The sequence below is a fragment of the Channa argus genome, chromosome 12 (assembly GCF_033026475.1).
Source record: "Channa argus isolate prfri chromosome 12, Channa argus male v1.0, whole genome shotgun sequence".
NCBI lineage: Eukaryota > Metazoa > Chordata > Actinopteri > Anabantiformes > Channidae > Channa > Channa argus.
In genome coordinates, this window is record NC_090208.1 from 11,562,923 (window position 1) to 11,587,641 (window position 24,719).

General features: G+C 41.2%; 1 protein-coding gene across 34 annotated transcripts in view; it reads right to left on the reverse strand.

Moving 5' to 3' along the window:
- LOC137137115 (receptor-type tyrosine-protein phosphatase delta-like) overlaps nt 1-24,719 on the reverse strand; it is a 337,728-nt gene that overhangs the window by 47,693 nt on the left and 265,316 nt on the right. For 33 of the 34 annotated variants that reach the window (XM_067523019.1, XM_067523010.1, XM_067523008.1 and 30 more), the window contains 2 exons: nt 18,855-19,000; nt 16,698-16,839 (listed from right to left, as the gene is read on the reverse strand). In XM_067523019.1, the coding sequence (XP_067379120.1) occupies nt 16,698-16,839; nt 18,855-19,000 (288 nt within the window). Of the gene's footprint in view, nt 1-16,697; nt 16,840-18,854; nt 19,001-24,719 lie in introns of those variants that run through there. The other variant, XM_067523014.1, reaches the window with a different exon arrangement.

Genomic DNA, 24,719 nt, shown 5'->3' on the forward strand with positions numbered 1-24,719 from the left:
CCGAGTGGAGATTAATAGCAGCATAACGGGTGTTTTTGTTGCACTGGTAAAACCATTGTTTTCCCTTTGCTTTGACAAGGACATAGACGTGTACAGTAAATGGACAAAAAAAGACTACAATGAACGATTTGAACATCTCCAAGTAATTAAACGGACATTTTATTATGTAGGTGTTTATTTGGGTGACAAAATCACCATCCGTCCATTTATTACGAAGCTCTACAGCCAGCAGGTGGTTTGCTTAGTTTAGCATTAACAACTTGGAAACTGCAGCAATGTCTTCGCACCACTGCCTATTATTTACATTTTGCACATCCATCAATCTATTATCCAAACTGCTTAAGCCTGTTTTAGGCTCGTTGTCACTGAGGGACGGGTAAGGTACAACCTGGACAGGGTGCAAATCCATCACAGGGCCACAAATTACGGACAATTTAGAGTCACCAATTAACCGGCCATGATATTTGAACTGCAGGAAGAAAAGGAGTACCGTCAAAAAAAAATAAAAACCCATTCCCCAGTTTGAATTCCGCTACTGGCTGCAGCCTTTCTGTGGGGAGAACACGCAAACTCCACACAGAAAGGCTGCAGCCAGCAGCGGAATTCAAACTGGGGAGCTTGTACCCGTCAGTCAAAAGTGTTAACCACTCCACCACCGTGCCGCCCAGTTTTAAGTTGTACAGCAAACAGAAGTGTAAATGTCCGTTTGTAGTTTTTCAGGGGGGTTGTGTACTTCCAGTCTTCATACTTGAAGCTAAGAAAACCGTCTCTTTGTGCCAGATTTGTATTAAAAAAAACAGATACAACATCAGTATCTATGGATCTCCTCCCAGTCTGAGTAGATAAGCATATCTTCCAAAATCCCAAGCTCTTGCTTTACGTTGGAAATGAACAAATGGTAGCTACATTGGCTACACGCACTGAGGAGAGGTGGGGTTTTGATGTTGTTTGATGGTGGCAGGTGGCTTCACTCTGTTGTAAAAGCTATCTTGTTCACGCCTGTGCCTCGACTGAACAAATGCGGGTGACGCCTTGCTGCTGCATGAGATGTGAGAGACGATAACTCCACACCAATCTTCGCTCCACACATGTTCTTTGAGCACAACGCAAACAATCAGAGCCTAGAGCACGTTGGCCTGAAAGCTCGTGCTCTGAGCAGGCCACTTTTTCAGCGTGCAGCCATAGTGCGAAGGCCTGAGTGACATATTCCATACAACATACATACATACAACAAGTCCCCATATGTAAAATGTCTGCCTCGCCACAATGTTAAGTGTTAATCAGCAAAACAAGACCTGCTTATTCTGAATGCCAATGAGGTTTATGTGCACCTTTAATTTTTCCCTTCCCCGCTGTGATACGGCTAATTAGTGTTTTCCGTTGCTCTCGTAAACGGCACCTTATTTGGAAGCACTTTCTTCATTAAATTTTCATGAGGAGACATCAGTCTGGAAACAGCTTTGAGATGCCGTAGCGTGCACACAGCCAAACGACAATCGTGGCCGCCTTCCAATAATGCTTTTGGGTATCTGGCATGAGAAACCACCTCAATGGATAAATCTTCTCAGAAATAGACTGTATTACCAATGAGTGACTTCAGACTGAACTGCAAAACTTTGCAATGCAACTCTGTGTCCCTGCCTGAACTGACTTGTTTTGACAGTGAAAGTAAAAGTCCACTGCTTTTTGCGCGTTTTAAAAAATCACTCTCGGAGCAGAGTTCTCTTACGTTTAGGCGAGTTACTTTATCATATTCCAGTCCTTTGCATACCTTGGACACTGGTCATTTTCTTGGCAGCAGTTATACAAGACATATTGGTCCATGAATCCTTTCATAGTTGATCACTGCAAGCCCTTGACTTGGTTTACAATATATTTTCTATATTATCTGTATGCCTTTTATTGGCCATTAAAGTAATGAGAGATGCCCGGGCTTTACTCAAGTTTACTTTGTTAACATTTTGAAGGCATATGGAACTATATACTGCTGCTCTTTTAATCATTCATATGAAGATAAGTGTTTGTGATTTTAGCATTTACAGTCAGCGGTTACATGCTCAAATATGTCCCACCTATTGAATTTGTGTGACAAAGCACCTTTTGCAGACAAAACACCATTTGAAGACATGCATAATTAACAGTAAAAGTAAGAGGGGACCAAAATAAAAAAAGTTGTAATAACTCATCATTTATTAAAGCACCACGTTAACAGCCATCAAGGAATTGAGGCGCAGTCTTAGGTGAGAAACTGCACTGCCAAAGCTGCTCATTCAAATGGAGAAAGACAGGGAGCCGGAGAAAATGGATTAATCGTACGAGGTAGCTCCTGTCCAAGCTCCCTTCAGCCTGTTCAAGGTCGAACAGACAATTAGTCGATTCTACAGTGAGTCTAAAATATACCTGATCAAACACAATAGCCAGAAGCAAGCCTAGGAGCATGGATGCGTGTTGAATATAGTAATTGGATGTGACAATCCATCCGAACTAAAAAGCAACTCCTGTCAAATTGCAAGTTCTGTGAAATTGCAGTGTATTCTAAAACAAAGTGCTCAAGAGATCATAATTTAGCTGTCCTTTAGAAGTCAGAATTGTTCTCACGCTGCACTATGTGGGGCCCCTGGTTATTCAGCTCCTGGGACAAACGAGGGCGTGTGACAGATTCCATTTGAAATTGTAATTGGGGTAACCTAGGTCAGCATTGTAGCGTTTCAGGAGCATGGCAGTTAAACCATAGTATTTACGTCTATGTTTACATAAAGTACAGTTTGATTGTGGTAAGAAAAACGTTAAAATCAGGCCGGGTGAGGTTCGCCAAGCCTCGTCTTCTCCTTCCAATAAGTGTGTTACCTTTTCTAACCTGTGATGCTGGTGCAGGAAACTGATGTGACTCCAGGCAGCACATTTAAAATTAATAAACTCCTACAAACGTTTCCGTGCATTTAAATCTATTCCTGCCTTGTCCAGAAATGTAATTTACACCTTCTTCGTGCACTGGTGCTCAGCTAGAATGGCCAAAAAAATCATGAGATCAGCCACGAGGTATTTAAAACTTTCCTGCAAAAGGAAACAAAGTAGTCTGATATGTGGAGCTCTCAGCTATGCCCTCATTTATTTCACAAAGTGAATTAGTATTGTAATAATAAATAAAGGGAGGGGGATTGAACACATTTACTAGCTTGTGTTTGTGATTAACAACTCGTGTCAACTAAGCTGCTGTAGCATTGCCTTACAAGGCCAAGAGGGCTAAGTGATATCTGATGAAACGCTACACTATTTGAGCTACAGTACGATCGTTGTACATTTTTAGAAAGCTTCAGTTATTGACAAACTGTTGAAAGTAAGAATGAAATACTTAATCAACCAAGGCTCGGGCAGCTAGTGTTTTTTGTGTTTTTTTTCCCTCTGCTTGCAGTTTTGCTAACAGTCAGTCGCCAGCTTTTCAACTTCATTAAGTAAATTATCACCACGGAGCTTGTTACTATAGGAACACTGGGCTGCGTTTGAATTGAAACCTGGGAGTTTGATGTGCTCACAGTACATTTGTTTGAGATTAATATACTGTGTGACTTGAACATGCCAATCTAGCCTGTACAATACTGAGTATGAAAGTCAAAGCTGGAAGGTGAAATTGAAAGAAAAAAGGTTTTACTGATTTCCCCCACTTTCTTATTCTACCTCGCTGAGAACCGCAATCTCAAGGACAGTCTAAGACAAGGGCATTTTCTGCTTTACAGACCCATACTGTATATTCAACAATGGATCTACACACTAAATGAGATGGAAGCGAGCGAAATGCTGAAGTCACCTTCTAGAGAAGTGCTGAGTGCTGGTGCTTGATATAAAAAGACTCCCAATGACAATTTGCACACATTAGCCACTGCCAGGCTATCAGGCCTTATGAGTGTGCAGTGCCAAGTATGGGAGGAGTATAAAAAAAAATAAAAAAGGACATTGGCTCAAAAAGTCCCTCAGTGAGCAGATTTGTACTGATGACATAAGGCCACTGGACATAAACTCAGCCCATTAGCAGATTATACCTATTGATCATCATGCAAAATACAAGCACAGATGAAATCACATTTGTTGTGGTGGAACAGTGGCTCTTTCACTTTTTGAAATGTTGCGTAGGTGCAGCACACAATTCATCATTATACTGCAGATGCTACATTACCCTTATACACACAGTCAGACTCTCTGCTAGATACGCAAACTTCTCATCGGCGGGGAAGTAATGACTTGAGTGACAAACTCAACTAATACACTTCTTGTTTAGGCTCTCATTAAATAAACCTAATTGGGTCTCAGCAGATAAAGGCACCATTCAATTGTGATCAGTCACTGTGTAAATTTTAGCTCATGTGGTGCTACACCGAGGCACCTGTGTGCAGAGCAGTCTGATGTGTGGAGTGCACTACAGAGCTAATGCAGTTAGATCTAGGGAGTGGAATTCATTAGCACCATCAGGGAACCAAACAGTAAAACAGGATGTCCGCTTGAGTTTGACATGCTCCAACACAGACAACTTTGTAATATTGGCTCCTGATGTACAAATTAAAAGCTCGCTTCTTCTGCATACAACAAAAACGTGCCTTTCTCTTTAAAATCTCGTGTTTGGCGAACGATGCAGAGTTTTAAGATGCTGCAGTGTGGTGAGTGCTGCCAAGTACTAATACGTCGTGTGCTTATGGTAACAGCTTTACATGTTTAAGTAGAGTAAAATTAGGTGGGGCTGTAGAGATGTTATAAAAATACCATTGATCAACATAACGCGATTCTGAAATCTCATTGATAAACACAGCTTCAAGATGCTGTTTTATGTCACTGAAATTGCATTTGGCTTCACAATTACTCAATGGATACAAAACAATTTGAGAAGAATTTCAGAAACATTTGTTGCTCTGGACTTTCCAAGTGAAGCCATGAAAAACATAAAGCTTTCCAGTCCCATTCTGGCTTTAGTGCCGTGGCTGTTGCCCAAGGATTGGATTTCTTCCGACCCTTTTCTTCCCAAGCGGAACAACACTTCTAACCCTGCGGTTGAGGTTATTCTTCAGGGAAAATCCCTGGAGGCCATAATAAGATATATTTGTTGGACGTATTTGAGTGGATACAATCTCCTCAAAGAAGCTGTCACAGGTCACTAGCTGTGGCAGCATGGTGGAGAAAAGCGTGTGTCAAGACGTATTGTTGTTAGCGAATCCCTCCTCAGCCAAAGATGCAGGATTATGGAAGTGTGGGAATTTGGGGCAGATGTCTTCAAGTGTGACACTCTTAGATGTTGCACCCTTTTTTGCCCCTTCTGCCCTAAAGATTAATTTGCCAATCAATCTGATTCCTGCTAACCCTCCCCAGATAAGATTTGAGGGAGGAAGAAAAAGGAAAAGCGACAAAACATTACCCGTGGAGTGTGACAGCAGTGCCTATTTTTTTCTCAGCAGTCTGAGCTGAAGCCTTTTTTCCCTCACCACACCATAGCATCTAATGTTAAGTTGAGGGACACTGATTAAAGCTCTTTCTACAGTCAAAACTCCACAAGAAATGATAAAGAAGATTCAGGGGAATTTAGTAGGGTTAGGATGCCAATCGTGTTAATCACACGGCACTTCTCACAAGGACATCATCTGGGTGTGTCTTTTTTCATGGCCTGTCAATCCATTAAGCGGGCTAGACTAAATTGGGTCCAAGTGTTTTATAAACTTGGAAAAGGTAAATAAAGAGGTGCACAATTTAAAATAAAGATGAAACTTGAGGGAGTTGCTTTAAACTTGAAGGGGTAATGTACATTTGTTTATTTGGGGACATACTGGTGTCGTAGTCTGGCTTTTAAGCAGAAACAGTGTTTAGTTTCCTTGTGTACATTTAGTTTTTATTGCAAAATTGTAATCCCCCCCCCCAGCATAAATTTGGAAGACAGCGCAGAAACATTGTCCAGTGTAAATTGTTTATTCTTCTCCAAAAATCTGCTAGCGCAGTTAATACCTGCGTTCAGAGACGACCCGAATCCTCTTCAACGAAATGTTCCGTCCGGATCCTGTTCGACGGACGTATTACTCCCCCCCCCCCCCCCTTTTGGCATAGGACAGGGAACTGTTAATTACGCTTTTGTTTCACACAAACAAAATTACTCAACCAAACGTAAGAGCTCTTGATTAACAAAGGCAGGGGCAGCAATTCCATTTTGTGCCAATTCTGTGACGGCATCTGCTCCGTTTTCCCCCGTTCCCTCTCTCTGTTTCACCACGTTTACTCACATCGGTGTTGATTTCCTTGCTCTACCTACAAGGTACACTTTACGCGGTGGTAAAAAGTTGTACTTTTACAATCTTGCATCTCATGATTGACAGGCTTTAGGTCTGAGCCCACCCTTTGCTTTATCAGCTACCTGCAGCTTTCTCAAGCTTGGACTCAGACAGACTTTCTTTACTCAACACCCCATCCATCATTGTGTCTATAAATTTTGCAGAGGTGAAACTTGATATAATGATATAATTTGTGATGATGGAACTGGAAATCTTGAATTGGATCTCATATGACATATTTTTATTGAGAAACAAACGAGCATATGAGGATATTTGTTACATTTATTAGTTCTAGAAAAAAAAAGTTGATTTATTTGTACCCGCTACTTAGTTTCCACATTAAAATGTCTACGCTCTGCCTTGGGTAAAATATTGAGATGCATCTGGAAATGACAACCTTTTACATTATGGGTATAAAGTATAATTTCCTGAGTGGCAGTTGTAAGTAGATTTCACCTAGAAGGCAACATATCGTATAAGCAGCGTCGTAAAGCACTTGTGCATCATTGCTGAGCAAACAGAAGAAATGATAAATGGAAATGTCTACATATTCCTTAAATGCCCTCCGAGGAACCAAAGCCTGTATTTATCTCATTGATACATCCCAATGCTGTTTGGCACATATGTTGTCCAGTCTAAATAAGATTAGGTTTTCCCCTAAAGCTTCATTTGAGCCAGATTTTCCAAATAAGCCTCCTGGCACCTGTGTCGGGTAGATATTGCTTAAGTAATCCAATAATGGAAAACAAAGTGCTCAGCACTCGTAGGGGACTTTTCTGAAATTCACCTTCCTCAGTTGTTCTTTATAGGTTCACAGGCTAGTGAACTCCCAGTCACCCCTCAAATTGTTTTAAATCATGGCTTGTATCTGGACTGATGTGGTTTTTTAGTGATTTTCCAGACTGCAAAGACTCTCATATGTAAGAGCAGAACGATGTGCCTGGGACAACAGTTATTTATGTTCAAAAGCCTCAGACAAACCGAATTGAGAAAACGTTAAGTGGGGAGGCATGACTGCAGGACTGTGCAGCTCCAAACTAATCCTGATGTATGTAGCAGGGTGCTGGAGAGTCCATTTATCCCAAGTGAGGAGATAAATGCGTGGTTCAATCTCTTTAATAAAAATCAATAAAGTGGGTAACTTCTGGATTCTGCCAGTGACCCCTCTCATTGTGTGTGTGTGTGTGTGTGTGCATGAATCTTTATATGGGCGCATATGTGTAATATATACATATGTATGTTTAAGAGATAAACTGTGGAAGTTGTGTGATTTTAAGTGGAAAAAAATAAGGAAGCATTTTTTTTGAATGCTTAGAAAAGACTGGCTTGAATTGAGCACTACATGATTTGCCCACACTGTGACTTTTCAGAAAACTGTACGATAGTTATTACAATTACACTAAAAAATAAGGTATTTCCATGCAAATGAAATCAGTACGCGAAGAAGCACGTACCAGGCTGAGGAAAATATGCTTCACTTTCATTCATTAGTTGATTCTGCCGGAATAGAGCTCACTAATGAATAAAATGTGCAGCAGTTGTCTTAAACAGCTAATTGCAATTTGCTGTGATAAAGTTTTAGGGGGAACAGGCCCCCATCAACAAGTCCTCCATACTAAATGACCATACAGGTCAGTCGTCCCTACCCTGTAATATGACCCATACGAAGGTTTCCCAAAGAAGTGCCCAGAAATATTGGACCTTCATTGCATTTAAAGTCATGGTCATGGACTGGCTAGATGTAGATACAAAAACAACTTGGATATATAAAGATTGTGGTTTGGTTTAAACTACATTTTCATTTAGGTTTGAGCACCTTTGTTTTCATGGTTAAAATAAAAACCATCTGCAGTGAACAATGCTGTCGGATACTGTCACCTCGACCTTCTCCTGCAGCATTTGTCGTCCTAAATGCTACATAAGTAAGATTTTGTCCTTGGTTCCTGTCATCATAGCCTCTAGAGGTCACATAACAAGAAAACCTAGCTTCGAAAAAAGCTGCTCACAAAAACAAATTATAGGGTGTTTTTTAGAGGAGGAGAAGTACAGTCACAGCCTAGTCCAACATGAAGTCTTCCTAGCTTGGCACCTTTACAAGGTAGTTCTGTTATATGCTGAACAAATGCGATCTTTGTGACGAAGCTGCTAAAACCCCGGGGCAGAATCTGGTCTCCACTAAAATTACATTTTACCCTTGTTGACTGAAGTAGCAAAATATGAATGGATTGTGAAATACTATTCACTGTGTTTCCTAAAACTCTTGTGATGATGAACGCTCGAACGAGAAATAGCAGGAGGGAGGTGAAGGTGCACAAAGCGCTCTTAACCCCAGGTTCATGGCACTCTGTCTCTTTGAAAAATGGCTTCCTCTCCCCCTTTGGCCTGCACTGATTGTTTCTTCCATAAATCCTCTTTTGAGATTGTATAATTAATTGAATGCTGCTTATTTGTCATTAAAACCCTTGCCTAATGCCTGAGATTATGAGGAAACCATTGTAATGTCAATCTATTAATCATCAGGCCTTTTCTCCCGCAGAAAAACCTTCACAGATGAACAATCCGAGCCATTCCTCATTGCCAGTGACATTGGAGAACTAGCGAACTAAAACTCTGCTGACATACTACGTTTCATTTTATGGTGGGACTTCTTTCTTTACATTCGCACATATTCTCCGTCAGTACGTTTTAATTTGTGGGTGACGGATTATGTAATGCAAAGGGAAAACTAAGCAGATATGCATATCTATTTACATATATACAGCATATGTTGGATTTTTTTTTTTTTTTTTTGAGTTTATATAGTATTAGATTCAAAGTGGTGGTTAAATTGGATCTAGGTCAGAAATGGCTAGAGTTGTGCTTTTAAATGACCCTGCCCAGTGTTCCTCCAAGCCCGCAATCCCCCGTAGACATTTTTATGGCCATCACTGCTGGGGCAGATTGGATCAGCCAAGCAGAGGGCATGCAACAGGGATGTACGCCACTTCTGGCAAGGCGCCCCGACTCTCCCTAGGCCTCGTGTCATTCATAAACATGACGGATTAGCTGTGATATTCCTCCATTTACAACATAAGCGAAGGGAGTGGGAGGAAGAGAATGAAAGCAAGAGAGAAAGTGTTAGTGTCGGATGCCCCTTAGGGATAGTGCTAAAATGGATGGGTAAAGAGGGAGATGAAAAGGAGAGATGAACCAGGAAGGGCGGAGAGGGGGCCTTTCCCTCCAGGCCTGACTGGGCAGGCAGCAAGGCAGGCAGGAAGCCAGGCACAAAGCTTCATTTACGCTCACATGTCTCCCCCTTTCCTTCCTTCACAGACTACACTTTGGCTCGGCCAGATGTACTGTTCTGAGTAAAGAGCACCTAGGGGCAAGGCGGAGAGGGCAAAATAGAGATTTCAAGATCTCCCCTACCCACAATCAAATCTTTCTTTCCACGCTGCCATTGTCTCTTACATTTGCCTGTAACTCGCTGATTTCATCTGCCTCCATCCAGTCAGGGCTCAAAGACTTTAAACGATGCTTGATGTTAAAAACTCCCCCTCGATCTGTCTTTGTCAGTCTCCTGTTGCCTTTCCCGTCTGTCCCTCACCCACCCTCTTCAGGTTTTTTACTTTGCATATTCCATTTGCTGGTTGTTACCTTGAGCAATGCTTTTATTTACTTCAAAAAACAGTGCCCCATTTATTTAGCACTGGGAAAAGAAAAAAGCTCTTCTGCTCTTGTCATCTTATCTGCCATCAGCATTTTTTCCCTCTTATTATTAGTAATATTCAAAGGAGGCGGGAGAAAACTATTTGACAATGCTTTGAGCTATTTGCCAAACACAAAGCTAAAATGGATGCCGTTTATTTTCTCTCACTTTCTCTCACCTCAGGAAGCTTCTTCCTCCAATTTTTAAGCTTTTTCCTAACAATCCGTCAACCCTCATTTGATCCTCTTGAGTGCATTAAGCATTCACAAATAAAGAGGACGTAGCAGAGAATATATAACAACCCCACGCTGCCTTCTCTTTAGAGACACCTCCATTCTCAGCGACACATACTTCAAGACATCTGTTTTTATGTTTCAGGCTTATTCATTGTATATTTACCCTCTTACCGCCCACTTGGGATTGCTATATGATGCTTAAGGTGTTAAACTTTATTAAAGTATATGTTTGTGTACCACAGTGCAATAAAATGCTACATTTCTCTTGTCGGCAAATTAAACTACACCATTCACAGTCTGGTCTATTTGTTTTGTCTGTGCAGGGGCAGCTGAGAAAGGCCAAGGCCAGAAGCCGGAGCCAGCGGGGCCCCAGGAAAGTATCAGCAACCAGGTGAGTCTTCGTACCAGGCAGGAAAAAAAGACAGAAGGCGGAACTGTGAGACACTCAATTGCTTCATTAACCTTCATGTGCTATACATTCAGAAGCAGGCAGGTCAGTTTTGATCAGCCGAACATTTTTGGAGTGGATTGTCAAGTTGTAAAAATTCAGCATTTCCACAAATTTGTGTAATATACACAGATTATAGAGTAGAACACAATACTGTGTATGTATATTGCTCGTGTGTACTGTATGTGTATTACTTCACCACCAGCACCACCCCCTTAAAAACTACACAAAAAACAAAAACAAATCAGCTGTCACAATGCTTCCAATGCTCCCACACGGTCCCTGAACTTTAATAATTTTTAGCATTTTGTGCATGACAGGGCCACATAACTTTATGGGTCACGGCCTGGGACACATTTGAACACGGTATCATCAAACTCAGGCGAGTACTCAGGGAGACGTGCAGTATAAAAATCTGAGGAAACCAACTTGATACAAGTTCAGTTCCTCCTAATAAAGGAAAAACCTAGCAGCAGCCATTTCAATATTTTATATAGCTAAAAGCTTGCTACAGGAAAGGGGAGTATAGAGATTATTTATGCTTGCTAATATCCTGCAGAGGCTCTCAAAAAGCCCTAATGGAAATTGGTATATCAGGCTCCTCGTGTTTAGCAGACAGACAATCTCCCCAAAAAAGTGAGTGTGGGAGACGATGGGTGTCACAGCAGGCAGTGGGTAGCATTATTTTATTATGGAAATTAGAGTATTGAGGCCACGTGTTTTGAGACTTGACAGCTGGGTTTAAAGCTGATGAAACATCCAATGAGAATATGCAAGGTTTTGTCCCCCTTTCGCTTCATGGCGCCGTAAAACAACTAATTAGTCGCTGCGCTCATCTTTGCCGTACTGAATGTAATAATGTATAGACAACTAATTACGCCCAAAAATCAATTCTCGCCATATCACTTTTTCTCCGTCTAAAGTTGTTTGGTTGTAATTAACGAGCAGTTCTACCCAGCCTGAAAAGTTTCTCAAGATCATTAGACGCATTAGGAACGACCCTGCAGTACCCAATTAATCTACTAGAAAATGGCTCGAGTAAAGCTAAGATCAAAGCTACTAACATTAGCAGCCCTCGACTACCTGGCTCAGACTTGCACACTGTATAACCTTCTGTGCAATCTAGTCAAGCGAGTGGAATATTCGCTAATAAAACGTGTCATGCTCTGCAATATCCACTGTGGCGTATCAAAGAATGGATAAGATTTAAGTATTTATTAAACGTCTTATCACACACGAAGACAAATAGTCCTGCTGACATTTAACATACACAAAATATCTTTAATATCAATAGTTATGTTTACTGTAATGCATTTATCCTAATAAAGAGAAATATATAGTTTTTGAAATATTCTCTTGTATGTCCATAAGAAGCGAAAGGCCGTTTGCACTGTTGCCTAATTACACTGGCATTACTCTGAGATCCATGTGGAGAACCATGGCATTTAAGGCCAGTTAGGACCACACAAAAAAACCTCATTTGTCTATATCCATAGTTTTTAATTTAGCAGGCTGTTATTTTTATGAAGACAAAAACAAAGTTACAGTATGTGAAGAGTTATCTGTCATGATCAAAATGCCTGTGTAGCTCCAGCAGATGTTTTTTTTTTTTCTTTTTTTTCCACACACTTAAATGTAAACTCAAGATAAATTTATCTTGTTGGCAGCGGCCTTGTCCTAAAATCATCACGCATACTATGCAGATACCGATTGGCTCCCACAATTAACCATGCTCTAGTGGGTGTGTGGTTGATTTATTTATTTTTTTCTATGAAGAGATCAAATTCGATGTGGACAGTAAATTCCATCCCTTCAATTACAATAATGGATAACTTGTCATCATATGCTCCATATTTGTGATGTCTGAGAGAATTGAGAAGAATCAAGCGAGGACTGGGCAAATTCCCAGCAATAAGTCCACCTTAAGATATAATACATAATTGAAAGTCTGTGAAGTTGCTTGCACTTAGTCACTGCTTGTCCCAGTACACTGAGGTAATAGAGAAAATAAGTCTTTTAAGGAAATATGAAGAAAACATGCTAAAACTGCAATGCTGCCACTATGACATACTTGATACTTGAAATATGTTTCTAAGAAACTAAACTGCAAAAGCTAATACGATAGCGCAGGGAACACACTGTTTTGCACTTAATGGATTATGTTCCAATGCAGCATATTTTCTAAATATTTATTTATTTATAGAGAAGAAGTTGCGAGCAGGTGATGTTAGAGGATGAAAACCGAATAACAATTTTGGTTATATAGTTCCCTCGATCCTGAAAATGCTGTTCGAAGAAATTGTAAATATTCGTTTTGTATTTAGAAGACGAGTTCAACCCCTGCAATGAGTCAGCAGGTTCCCACAGTACCATATTATTTAGGAAAAAATGTATTTCTCTACCAAATTCACTGTTCCATGTGGCGGCCCAGGTCTTGCCATCTATAGAGTGTCTGCCAGTAAACCGGAGTTGTGCCGTAGCTGCTGGCCCCCTTTTTTTTTTTTTTTTTTTTTTTTTTGCAAGCCAGTGATCACAAGCACAGCAATTTTACAATGGTCACTAGCTTCATCCCCACTGCATCCCTTGCTCCGGCAGTCCAAGACAGCTGACGCAGCTTTTATCCAATGCAATTTCCTTTGCTATTTGAGCATGCAGACCAGCTTTTATTCATTTTTCACTCAGTACTTGTAAGAAGGAAAGCATTATACTATGAAAAAAAAAATGGTCCAGGAAAACACAGATGCTAAGCAGTGACTAGCAATAAGCATTATAGGACATTTTGTAAATTGTTATTATCAGTCACTCCTGCAGATTTTTGCTGTGCAGCCCGGTCAACACAATTTACAGTCCAGTGACCAGCTTCTTATTGATATCTGCTTAGAATATGAATTGAATAGCTTCTGGTGGCTTTTATGGAAGCCATTTTTCTCATAACAGCGACAAAGAGTCGAGTGCATGCATTGTCTATGAATAATCACTGATCAGGTAGCAGGCTTTCATTGTATGTGCAAAGATCTGTCTCAGCTACGTGGCTCTGACTGTGGCATTGCACTATTCCATACAAATGGAAATGATGCATTCTGTTTTTCCGTCACAGGAGAGCGGCTTCCCATTTTCCGCTCCCACTGTCAAGTTGTGCACAGCTGCATAAGTTTGCACGCTTTTGTCTGGGGCACAGGAAATGACTGTTGACAGCATAATGGAAGTATGAGGATCCAATATAAATCCTTAATCATGCCTGAATCATGAACTGCAGCCTTCAAATGCACACATCATTCGGCTGGAACTACTGCTCCACAACACACAGTCTAGCAGTGTAGGTGTTTTGGCTGCATTTTCCACAGTTGTTTGGTTATGTTTATTATTGCAACAAATTGTAAACATTTCTAATATTAATAACCCTGTTAAGTGACAGGAACTATTGCTAGAGGCTATACACATGAGTACATGTGTATATGCCATTATCTTACAGAGGAAATTTTACCTCCGTGAAATAATCCAGCCAAAACTGTCATTGATTTAGCAATATTTTTCCCCTTTTTAATTTTTACCAATATCAAGACAACTGTTAACTCAGAGATTCATGTTGCATATGAGTCGGGCCGTCTCATACTTAATCTAAACAAAGGAGCAACAAAAAACACAATTTAAAAAAGGCTATAAGAAAACCCATACCTCATGCCACGGCCTGGCAGATATGACTTGGAACATCATTGCGTTTCATGGGTCGCCTTTCATGCAAATCGCTTCTCTAAGCCTGGAAGTTCGTTACTAATGGCGCTTCCCATCAAGTTGGAGGCCCATCCGAATACTAATATCCTTCGTACTTTGGATTTGTCACCCCGAGTCCTCTCTCCTCATAGCATGGCAATTACGGCAATGTGCTTTTCCTTCATGGAATTAGGCACCACCCCCTGTGGCGAGCTTCCCACAACAGATGCTTTGGAGTCGTTTCCACAGACCATTGGAGCCCAAATGAACTAAATGAACAGTCACTTTATATGTATTAAGCCTGGTGTAGTAGCACTTATCTTTGTTTTCTTTTTCATTTATCTCTCCAATGCTGCAGCAGACATTTGTGTGCAAGTTGAGTATTTTTTCTTTAAAAGGGCCAAAGGAGAAGAATTTTTGCACGCCTGCAATTGCATTTTTCACACTTCTGTTTATGTCATGTGTAATGATGAGTAGCCAAACAGTTCATTCATTGTGCTGTATGAAATATTTTTAGAAAGCAGACACTTTTTGGTTTCCTAAATAATATATCATATTGCATCCTTGAGATTACCTTGTGTTACTGCAGACTGCTCGTACAGTGCGCTGCCCTCTGAGTGTACTGTGTCAGCTTGCTCCCCAAACGTAGCCTTGCGTATTTGAGTCAGGGACGACGTCTGTGTCACTATATTAAGGGCATCTACAATCTAAAGCTTTTTAATTGCATCTATCTATATACGTTGGTATCCGTCAGCAGGAACATCTTTTTCAAGGCATTGTAACCACTGTGTGACAATGCATTTTAGATAGCCTTGCAAGTGGAGTAAAAAAAGAGGTTGTAAAATAAACATATATTTGTTTGCATCTTTTACAATGCCAGTTTTCTTGGTTTAAAGGCATCCACAGGATGCAATGTGAGGACAGTGAGCATTCCTCTTTATTTGCACCAAAGCCAGGAAAGAAGATCCTTTCTCCTGTTTCTCTATATTTTGTTCTGTGATAGGCCTCTGCTCACCTTCAACACATTAATGGGAAAGGAGAGCAAGCTGAAGAGCAAAATGGAAATGGTAATAAACATGCTAATGCTAGTCTATGGAGCCAGGAAAAGCAGCTTCAACCCGTCCGTCATGTGTGCATATGTGAAGAGGAAAACAGAGATACAGATGGAGCGAAAGGGACGAAAATATGTGCACAATATTGCATGTGGAAGCGCACACACACTCACTGTGGGCGAAACAGGAGAGAGCTGCATGGGAACGTGCCACCTTTCTCTTTCAGTCGGCCTCTGGAGACAGTGCAAAGCACCTTTTGTTGGCTCATTGGCGAGATAAGGAGCAGAAGATGAGGTGGAGGGGAGTGACTTCTGAGACTCGCAGTGCAAGGTTTTTTCCCCACAGGATGGAAGCACCCCTCTCAATAGGAACTCATTTGCCATGTTGTGTAATTGTGGCAAATAATGGAGCACACCTCATTCAGGCAGGCCAAGGCTTTTTTTTTTTTTTTTTTTTTTTCTAAAGCCATTTTTCCCCATTCACAGCCAAACAAGTCATGTTTTAGAGAGATATTACGCAGCCTTTTGAGCTCAGGGCCACCACATATTTGCCTTTGAATTGAATATTGTGTGTAATCAAGATAAAATTGAGCTCAGTGCTTATTATAAAAGAGGCACTGTTAACCAACTAGATATTTGTCATCTGACTTTTATCCCCACTGCTCAATGGAAGTAAACAAAGTGGCTGACCTTTTCCGCGTGGATTGTTATACGTTTGTGTAGTGGAGTGCTGAGCATTAACAGCCACTGGTCAATGAACGATATCTGACTAGACTAGAATGCTACCATAAACAATGCACGCTTGTTAGAGAATACACTATAAGTTCGGCACGGTCAAATGAATATCAAAGCTGAAGTGCGGAGATGAAAAATGACTGATTTGAAAATCATTGCTGAGCTTTTCCATTAAACCACTGCAGGGTAGGAATAGATGACTATTTGCATAATTTAACTGGCATCTTAATTATTATGTCAGGAAACTGTATGCAAATGACTTAAGTCACTTAGAAGCAGAAACTTACTTGGCTAAATCGCTAATGGACTACATCTTATTAAATTGGAGTACACAACGTGAGTGTAACCAGAGTCTAAATGGGTTTGACTGTGTGGTGCGACAGTGAAAGACAATAAACAGAGGACAGGACAGACATAAAACAAGTAAATGCAAGCTTACCTGGGTTAGCTGGATGAAAAGGGGGCTTGTTAGTAGTGTGTGTGTGTGTGTGTATTTTTTGTCTCTTGGGGGTTGTTGAGAAGGACCTACCACGTAAAACAGTGAGTCTGGTGGTAGCGCTCGTCTCTCCAACACTGTTGGAGGCGACGCATTCATATATGGCTTCATCTCGGGGCGTGCGCAAAGGCTGAATTCTTAGCACTGAACCAGAGCCGTCATCGAACTCTATCACCTGCAGGTGCGAGAGACAGGATATGTTAAAGGAGATTTTTTGGTTCACAATGGGTGAGGGACCTTCTGCTGAGAGAAAAAAAAGGAAAAAAGAAAGAAAGAACAAAACAACAACAACAACAACATTGTTGACATTTGGCTAACAACACTGATGGTGACTGACACAATGCGCTTCCTACGACAAAAACGAAAGCTGCTGCCTACCTTATATCGAGCCCTGATGATTTTGTGCTTTTTTTGTGAATGTTGTTATAAACTGTAAATGTACAAAAGGTCACTGTGGAGATCTGTGCAGCATTTAAACGCTTATACTTTATATAATATGTACTGATCTTGCAGTTGGTTTTTTTTTGTTGTTGTTGTAGGTATGTAATATATCTAATTGTCATGTGCTCAGATATGAGTCTTCTGGTAGGTGAGCTAGATCTGATCTTAATATTGCGCATCAATTTGATAAAATAATCGATGTGGCTGACTAACTTTAAGAATGGGGAAGGTGATCTTGGCCAGAGAATTTTTGCTCAGATATTCCGTTGTTGACTAAAATTTACATCTGAACGTGTCCCACTCTTAAAGTTAACATTCTATCCCTTGGAAAATGCATCACACTGGATTGTGTCAATGGGACAGAAACAAGCACAAACAGTTAAAGGTGGCTTGAGAAACGGCTACGGACAGTTGTACCATGGGGTGAGAGAGTGCTACAAAAGACAGGACCGACTGTATTGGACGAACGACACATAAAATGCTCACAAACAGGTGTTTGTTGTAGCTTATTCAGCTAGTTTTGCATGCTACATGTTGTATACTCACTGATTTTAGAAAGCCCTGTGTCATAACTCATTCTCTTTTAAGCATAGAGGTAGATTTCAATAAAGATAGGCCTGAGACCTCTGCTTCACACCCACTCGCACACACCCACTCACCCACACACACACACACACACACACACACACACAGAGGCCTACGAACATTTTTTTAGAGTTCACATTATATCCTTGCATGTGTTAGTCAACAAAACATCGCAACATTTTATTGGCCAAGCTACAGCGGGTTGGCATTCAAGCTGACAGCAGGCCATGGTAAGAAAAACAGCCTCCTTTCATATAGTCAAAGACGACAAGCAAATCAAAGAGGAAGTTGTGAGACTTCTAGAAGGAAATGGGTTTTTGTTAGAAGATGTGGCGGTGGTCCATGATTGAATGGGCATGGAATGGCAGCAGCCAGCAAAGGGCCTGTGAGCCAGCGTAGGAATGAAAGCTAGCGTGTTAGCATTCTATGCAACGTGCAATGCAAACGCGATGAAGTCTGATAAGATTAGATTTCTGTGAGCGTGAGGCACAAATAAGAAGTGGGAGGAGGTCTCCAAGCTCCGTTAAGCCATTGCTGCTACGCGGTAGCAATAAAATATGGCATCTAAAGCAAAGGGGGGAAAAAAAAGTGACATCATGATCGTCCTGAGGATTGACACAGAAATTAATAGAAATCTTATCAGTGTTCTGCAATGATGTGTTATTTCTCATGTGTATTGAGCCCAAGTGCAGATTAAAGCTGACCAGAAATGAAAACTTCAGCCAAAATAATGATAGTGGGACATGCATTTAGATAAAGATGCCACAAAGCAAAAGGATATTTCAAAGTGAAAGTGCATGTTCCCCTTTCACTTTGCATAAAGCTGGCAAACGTGGCGTGATGCTAATGTAGGTATTTGGGTCACACCACAAGTTGTTGTTTTTTTTTGTTTTTTTTTCTCCTACTGTCCAATTGCTCCTTTCTAGCCTTTTATTAAATTACAAATCTCATCCCCGGATCTTTTGTATACTTGCTCATTAGAACTCATGCATGTTTAAAAGGCTGGCCAGCATGATCATAAGAGCTCGCTAATGCGTGGTGGCAAGTCAGGGCGAAGAGCAAGTGAGCCTTGGCGCGATGGATTACGTGCAAGCAGAGCCAAAGGCATTGCTGAAGCATTCCCATTTTGTCGAGCATTTTACATCAGAACAATAGACCTAATACCTCAAATCTCTGGTTGCTGACTTTCTTCCCCTTCTTGTTCCACACAATCTTCGGTCGTGGATCTCCTGTAGCTTGGCAAATAAATGATGCCACGCCCCCTTGCACGCCTGTTTGGTCATTGGGTGTTCTTAAAAACTTTGGTGGTGCTGGAGAGAGACAGAAACAGAGTAAAAGATAACAAAAACCGTTAGTGAGCATGCTAAGCATACCAAACAGAGAAATTAATCTCCCTTATCAAGCCACACACCAGAAAGTTGCAGATTTCAGCATGTGGCTGTTGGGAGGATTGTCTTTGGAGGTCAAGACAAGAGATTGTACTGACTTTATTGTCCAAGCGGAAACAGAAACAGATCAGTGGCTGAGATCAGAAGTAAAACAACAGAGGTCTTTGGTATAGAATGTACAAAGCATTTTATCTTAACCCTCAAAGTCTTTGGCTGACTGTTAGGTAGGAAAAACGGGATAAAAGGCCCTGACCCTTCCTACATTTTTGTAGGAAGTAAAGCAGTTAAGATCATTGGATGATAAGAATGTGAAAAGAGATTTGTATTTCTGTTCTGTCACTGAGTGTTGTTTTTATAAAGCACACAATAAAAAAAAAAAATTCATTTCTTTGTTGGTCCAAACAAAGAAGTCTGATTGCTTCTAAGCGTGAAATTCCACACTAGTTTCACCTTGTTCTACAAAGTGTCCACAAAATCTGTAAATATGGGTTGTAGAAAATGCCAATATAGGAAATCCTTTGTTTGGGATACCCTGGTTTGTATCGGATCACTAGCAGACAATGCTAATGGTATCTAGTTCCAATGGTAACTGTGCTTGTCCCCACGTAAGTGGACACGCACCTGAGAAGGGCCTCACGATGGTCTGATTGGCGACGTGACCATTCTGTTGCTCCTAATTGGTCCCTTAATTCAGCAAAGCAAGTCAAGTGTAAAGGCAATGAGGATAAAAAATGCTAAAAATGCAGAGGAGGTGACAGAACAATGGAGTGGAACAGTGTTTGCTTTGTGTGGACATGGCATGGACGTTCCCATCCACTGTGCTCATTTTACAACACGGTACAATGGCATTTGTTTGGGCTCTAATCCGCACATCAGTGAAGAGAGCTGCAACCCTCTTCCTGCAGTTGGATTTTCGGAATGACAATCTGTCAACTACAGCGATTCCCCGATATAATTCAGGCTTCATGAGCAATTACAACAACTTTCTGTTTTACTCTGAATTGCATCAATTCAGTTCTGTTTCACCTTTTTATTTTCTTCAGGACAATCAGTTGCTGCTTACACACTGATGTTTCTATTACAATGGCTTAAAAAATCCAAACAAAAGTGATTAGTAATCAAAGGAATCCGTCTCTCTCTGATGAGATTTTGATTGTGATATTTACATTCTAGCTTTATGATGATGATCAAGGAGAATTTCTACAGCAATAAAGTCATAGTGCTAAATGAGACCCCTAGTATTTTCCTCTGAAGCTTAAGTGCCAGCTCCAGTGAGAGGTGTAGCTCCATCTGTCCCCTTGTGGCGTGACTGTTTGCCTTTTATCAATCACTTCAGCAGGCCATTAGGGGCCACACAGCTGCAGTGATGCCAACCATCTGAATCGCCTCGTCTTTGTGTGTGCAAATGTGTGATTGCGCTTGTTCACGTGCCTGCTGGTGTGCAGACTGATTTCCCCTTCCAGACTGTGCAGCCCAGCGGTGGCGGCGGCAGCACTGTGAGCGAGGGACAAATTAACCTGCAGCATTTGCGAAGAGGTGACAATAGATGTGTGGTCAGCAATCAAAAGGGCCAACACATAAACAGGCAAGCAGCTGGGCTTCCACTAGGCAAATGAGTCTGGGAAATCACCTGATTACTTCATGGTGTGCACAGCCTTGCATGCACACACACTTTGACAAATCTGCACTCACATCTCAGAATCGCTCACTCGCTGGCTAACAAGTCCGACAGGTGGGCAGCAGAGTCGACGCTGTGCAATTTGTACGCGGCAAAGTGCATCATTAGATCTGCATTTACACCTTATCTCTTTTACTTGGCTTGGGTGTGGTGAACATTGGCACCCAGCCAAAGGGGTGCCAATGGGTAATTGATATGCTGTTGGGTTCCTTTTTACTCCAGGGCCATATATTACGGCTCGGTGCATCTGCCTACGCCGCCTGTGATAGACTGCTACGACATGTACAGGAGATCAACGCTGGAGGTGAGGGGAAGTGGATAGAGGGGTGTGGGGAGTCGCCGCACAATGGGGAGTGATTGAGGCGTGACATAGAGGTAATGGTGTTTTCACAGACATGGCCGCTGATATCGCCATCATACTCCCATTTAAGGTCTGCCAGTGACAAGCATCCATTTTGGTAGACTCCCTGTATGGCTTCAGGTAGACAGACACTGATTGAAACCTGAAACCTGAGGTTTCTCCAAACACTGCCACGACTAGCATCCTTAGAGCGAGCAAAAAGATCTGGCCTATGATCATCTATTAGTGGGGAGCTGCGGTTTAGGAGCCCGGCATGACATCAACACCATATGGAATTCAACAGTGGCAGGTAAGGTGGTCACTCCCACTAGCCACTTCAGTAGGTGGTGTGTGTGTGTGTGTGTGTGTGTGTGTGTGTGTGTGTGTGTGTGTGTGTATATACACACACACACACGCACACATTTTTTGTTTGGTTTTTTTACCTTAGTTTCAAAGCTATCTGAACTAATGCAATGTGACACCACTAAACTACACTACATTACTACCATGAACCAACAACACACAGCACTGTAAACACGACGTGATGGAGACGTGAACCAGTATGTGGCACAGAAAATTAGTGACACCACCCAGAGATAGGCCTGTCATTCTAATTATGTTAATGACTTATCCTATGATATATGTACGTTACTGATTGTTTTTTGCTGCCGCTAATATTGTTTTTGTGGAGAGCCTTAAGTCAAATGGTGCCAGTCAGCTGGACTGTAGCTGGACTGTAGCTGGACTAATCAAAGAACTGATTGAATATTTATCTGTACCTTAAACTCGGCATGGTAGAGTAAACATTTCCTCGCAGACATTTTGGGACGGGACTGTAGCTGGATCATTTCTCTTTGTGTGTGGTGTTTACATTAAAGAAACACCAATGTGCCATCCAGTGCTCTCCAAACCTGTGGGTCTCCGTAGGTTCATTTACAGACACTACAAAGTGTAGCTGATCTGTATGTCGCCAGAATGTGGCTGTGTGCACGGTGTTCAGGTAGTATGTCAACACTGTAAAGCGCTATGTAAACTAGTGCCGTTATTTTACCCACCGTTGATTATCTGGATCAGGTGTGTTCAGTCAATCAGAAGCTGAATGATTCCGATTCACTGTGTCTTCCCCCACTCCACCCTCAGGGGGTATTTTTCCAACTTCTGATTGACTGAATAAATCTGATCCAGGTAATCAACGGTGTCTGAATCTGAACTGATAGAACTGCCATCCAGTGAAAGCTCCTGTTACCTGTTAACTGATTTCACAGAAAAAAATATAATCTACATGAATGAATACCCTGGCTAGGCACCTGTTAATCCACTGCTAAGCCGTCACCAGCAAGGAAACGAGAAGTGTAAAGCCGGTCTCAAGCTACAATGCGGTCTGTGGGCAGGCCTGTGCCTGCTCTCCCTTGAGGTCATTATCTAACCTTGTTCACCTTCACTGCTGCCAGAAATGAAGAAGGTCTTCATAGCATCCCATTGCTCTATTTTTCATGGGTCAGCACCACGTTAATAATTTGGTGACTGAGTGCAAACCTTTCACTTTTTGTAAGAACACCTATGTCCATGGTGCTGCAACCCTTCAACAGCGTTGCTCATGCAAACAGAGAATGTGAAGCATATTGCTACTTTCAAACACAATGAAAGCTAGTGGGGTGCTTGACCTGAATACTTGCAAAGGGTAATAATTTAGCATCCTACAGTATATTAATGCTTACAGTAACACCAAAGTGCAATAGGTTTCTAAACATGAAATTAATTTAAAAAAGAAACATCTGAAAAAAAACAAAAAAACATGCATGGGTAGCTATAGCTCGGTAGGTAAAGCAGTCATCCGTGAACCACGGGGTCAGGGCCTGCTGGTTATATGTCAGTGTGTCCTTGGGGAAGACAGTGATCTCCAGGTTTCTCCTGCACCATGCACGGCAGCATTCGATGTGTGGCTGCATGAGAACACTGTGAAGCACTTTAGATAAAAGCGCTATATAAGTAGATCAAAAACACAAAACAAATATAGCACTCCTGTGAAAAATAAAACTGTTTTGGTTTGAGTTCTATTTTGAGTTCTGCTCTTTAGAGCTTATTATGAAGTAGAAGTAGGTCTTGCAATGCAGCATAGTGTTTTACATGTACAGTATCTGGAACACGGGGGGTAATATATATTTCTATCAATATGCTACTTGCGAGCAGTGCATCTTGTCGATCTGGATTTATTCCAACTTTGTTTGATATCGGCTTAACTCGCAGCCAAACATTGCATTTAAATACTGCTCTCAAAGAGATGAGAGTCTGGGTTTCATTCATAATAGCCAAAACATTTCAAGTCATCAGGACTCTGCCACAGTTTGATCTGCCAAGCCATTAAAAGCATGAATCAAAAAGCGCAGAGAAGAACATTAATAAACCGACTTTTAGCTAGAACCACCATTCGGCACAGACACCAGTCCAAGACGGCTCAGTTTTCACAATTATACTGACTGACATATTCAATTTCATTTGCATGAAAGGGGCCATTTCCTCTCTGAATCTTTAACTTGCTGGTGAGGTGGGGTTGTGGAGGGCGATAATTAATCCTAACACACTGGGTGGCAGTCTGCAAAATACCCTGCTCCATTTTGGACACACGGGTGGAATAAAGGAGCATTTAAAGATGCCATTAACCTCATTTGACTTCTTTAAGCCACAGCATATCAGTTCTGTGATATTGATGAATTGTTACAATGGCAGCGAGTGGCACAAATTAGACTGAAAGTGTTGGAAGAGGGCAAAAGTGACAAGTGGAGTATATGTGCCTAAGACATTTGACCTTATGTGGGGCTTTAAGTGGTCTGAAAGCCCATTTCAGCAATATCATTATCATAGTATTTAAAAAAAAAAACTGTAGAGTGAAGAGTTTGTGTGTGATTGTGAATGCAAGTTGTGAGTGTGTGGTTTATAAAACAGCTCCATCTCTATGGATTAATTAACTATCTATACAGTGTTGAGAAAAATCTGACCCGCTTCCAAAAAAACAAGCAAACAAAAAAAACAAAAAAAAAAAACAGTGTAGGAATGTAGGCACATAAACACCGAAATAAACAATGCAAAAAATCAGGGGAAAAAGAAGAGGAAAGACAAGCAGACATACTAATCAATGGAACAAACAAACTATTTTCTTGGGGCACTACACAGCTCTCTATCTGCAGAATTATGATAAAAATTTGTCTTTTGTAATGCCGAGGAAACAAACTCCACATTGTATGTGCTCACAAAGGGTCTAGACAGAAAGAAAGAAAAAGGAATTGGAGCTTAATTAGAAGTGTTGGCTGATTTGCATTGCATGTTCATCGGTAATCTCGCCTTTAAATGGAAACTGAAATTCTTATTGCAATTAGTGGTTACTTGAAAAGGGATATGGCCCCAGAATGATTGTTAATTACTGGATCTGGAATAGTACATTAATTCACTGCAGAGGTTTTAATGTTGTGCAATGATGGGGACCCGCTCTTCCATCAATATTGGGCTGCTTGTCACACATAATGAAGTTCATAATACAAGCCTTCTCTCACTCTGCCCTTCCCCACCCCAAACCACTTAAATGTGCTCTCTAAGCAAAATCCTTAAGTCATTATGTATAACTAATT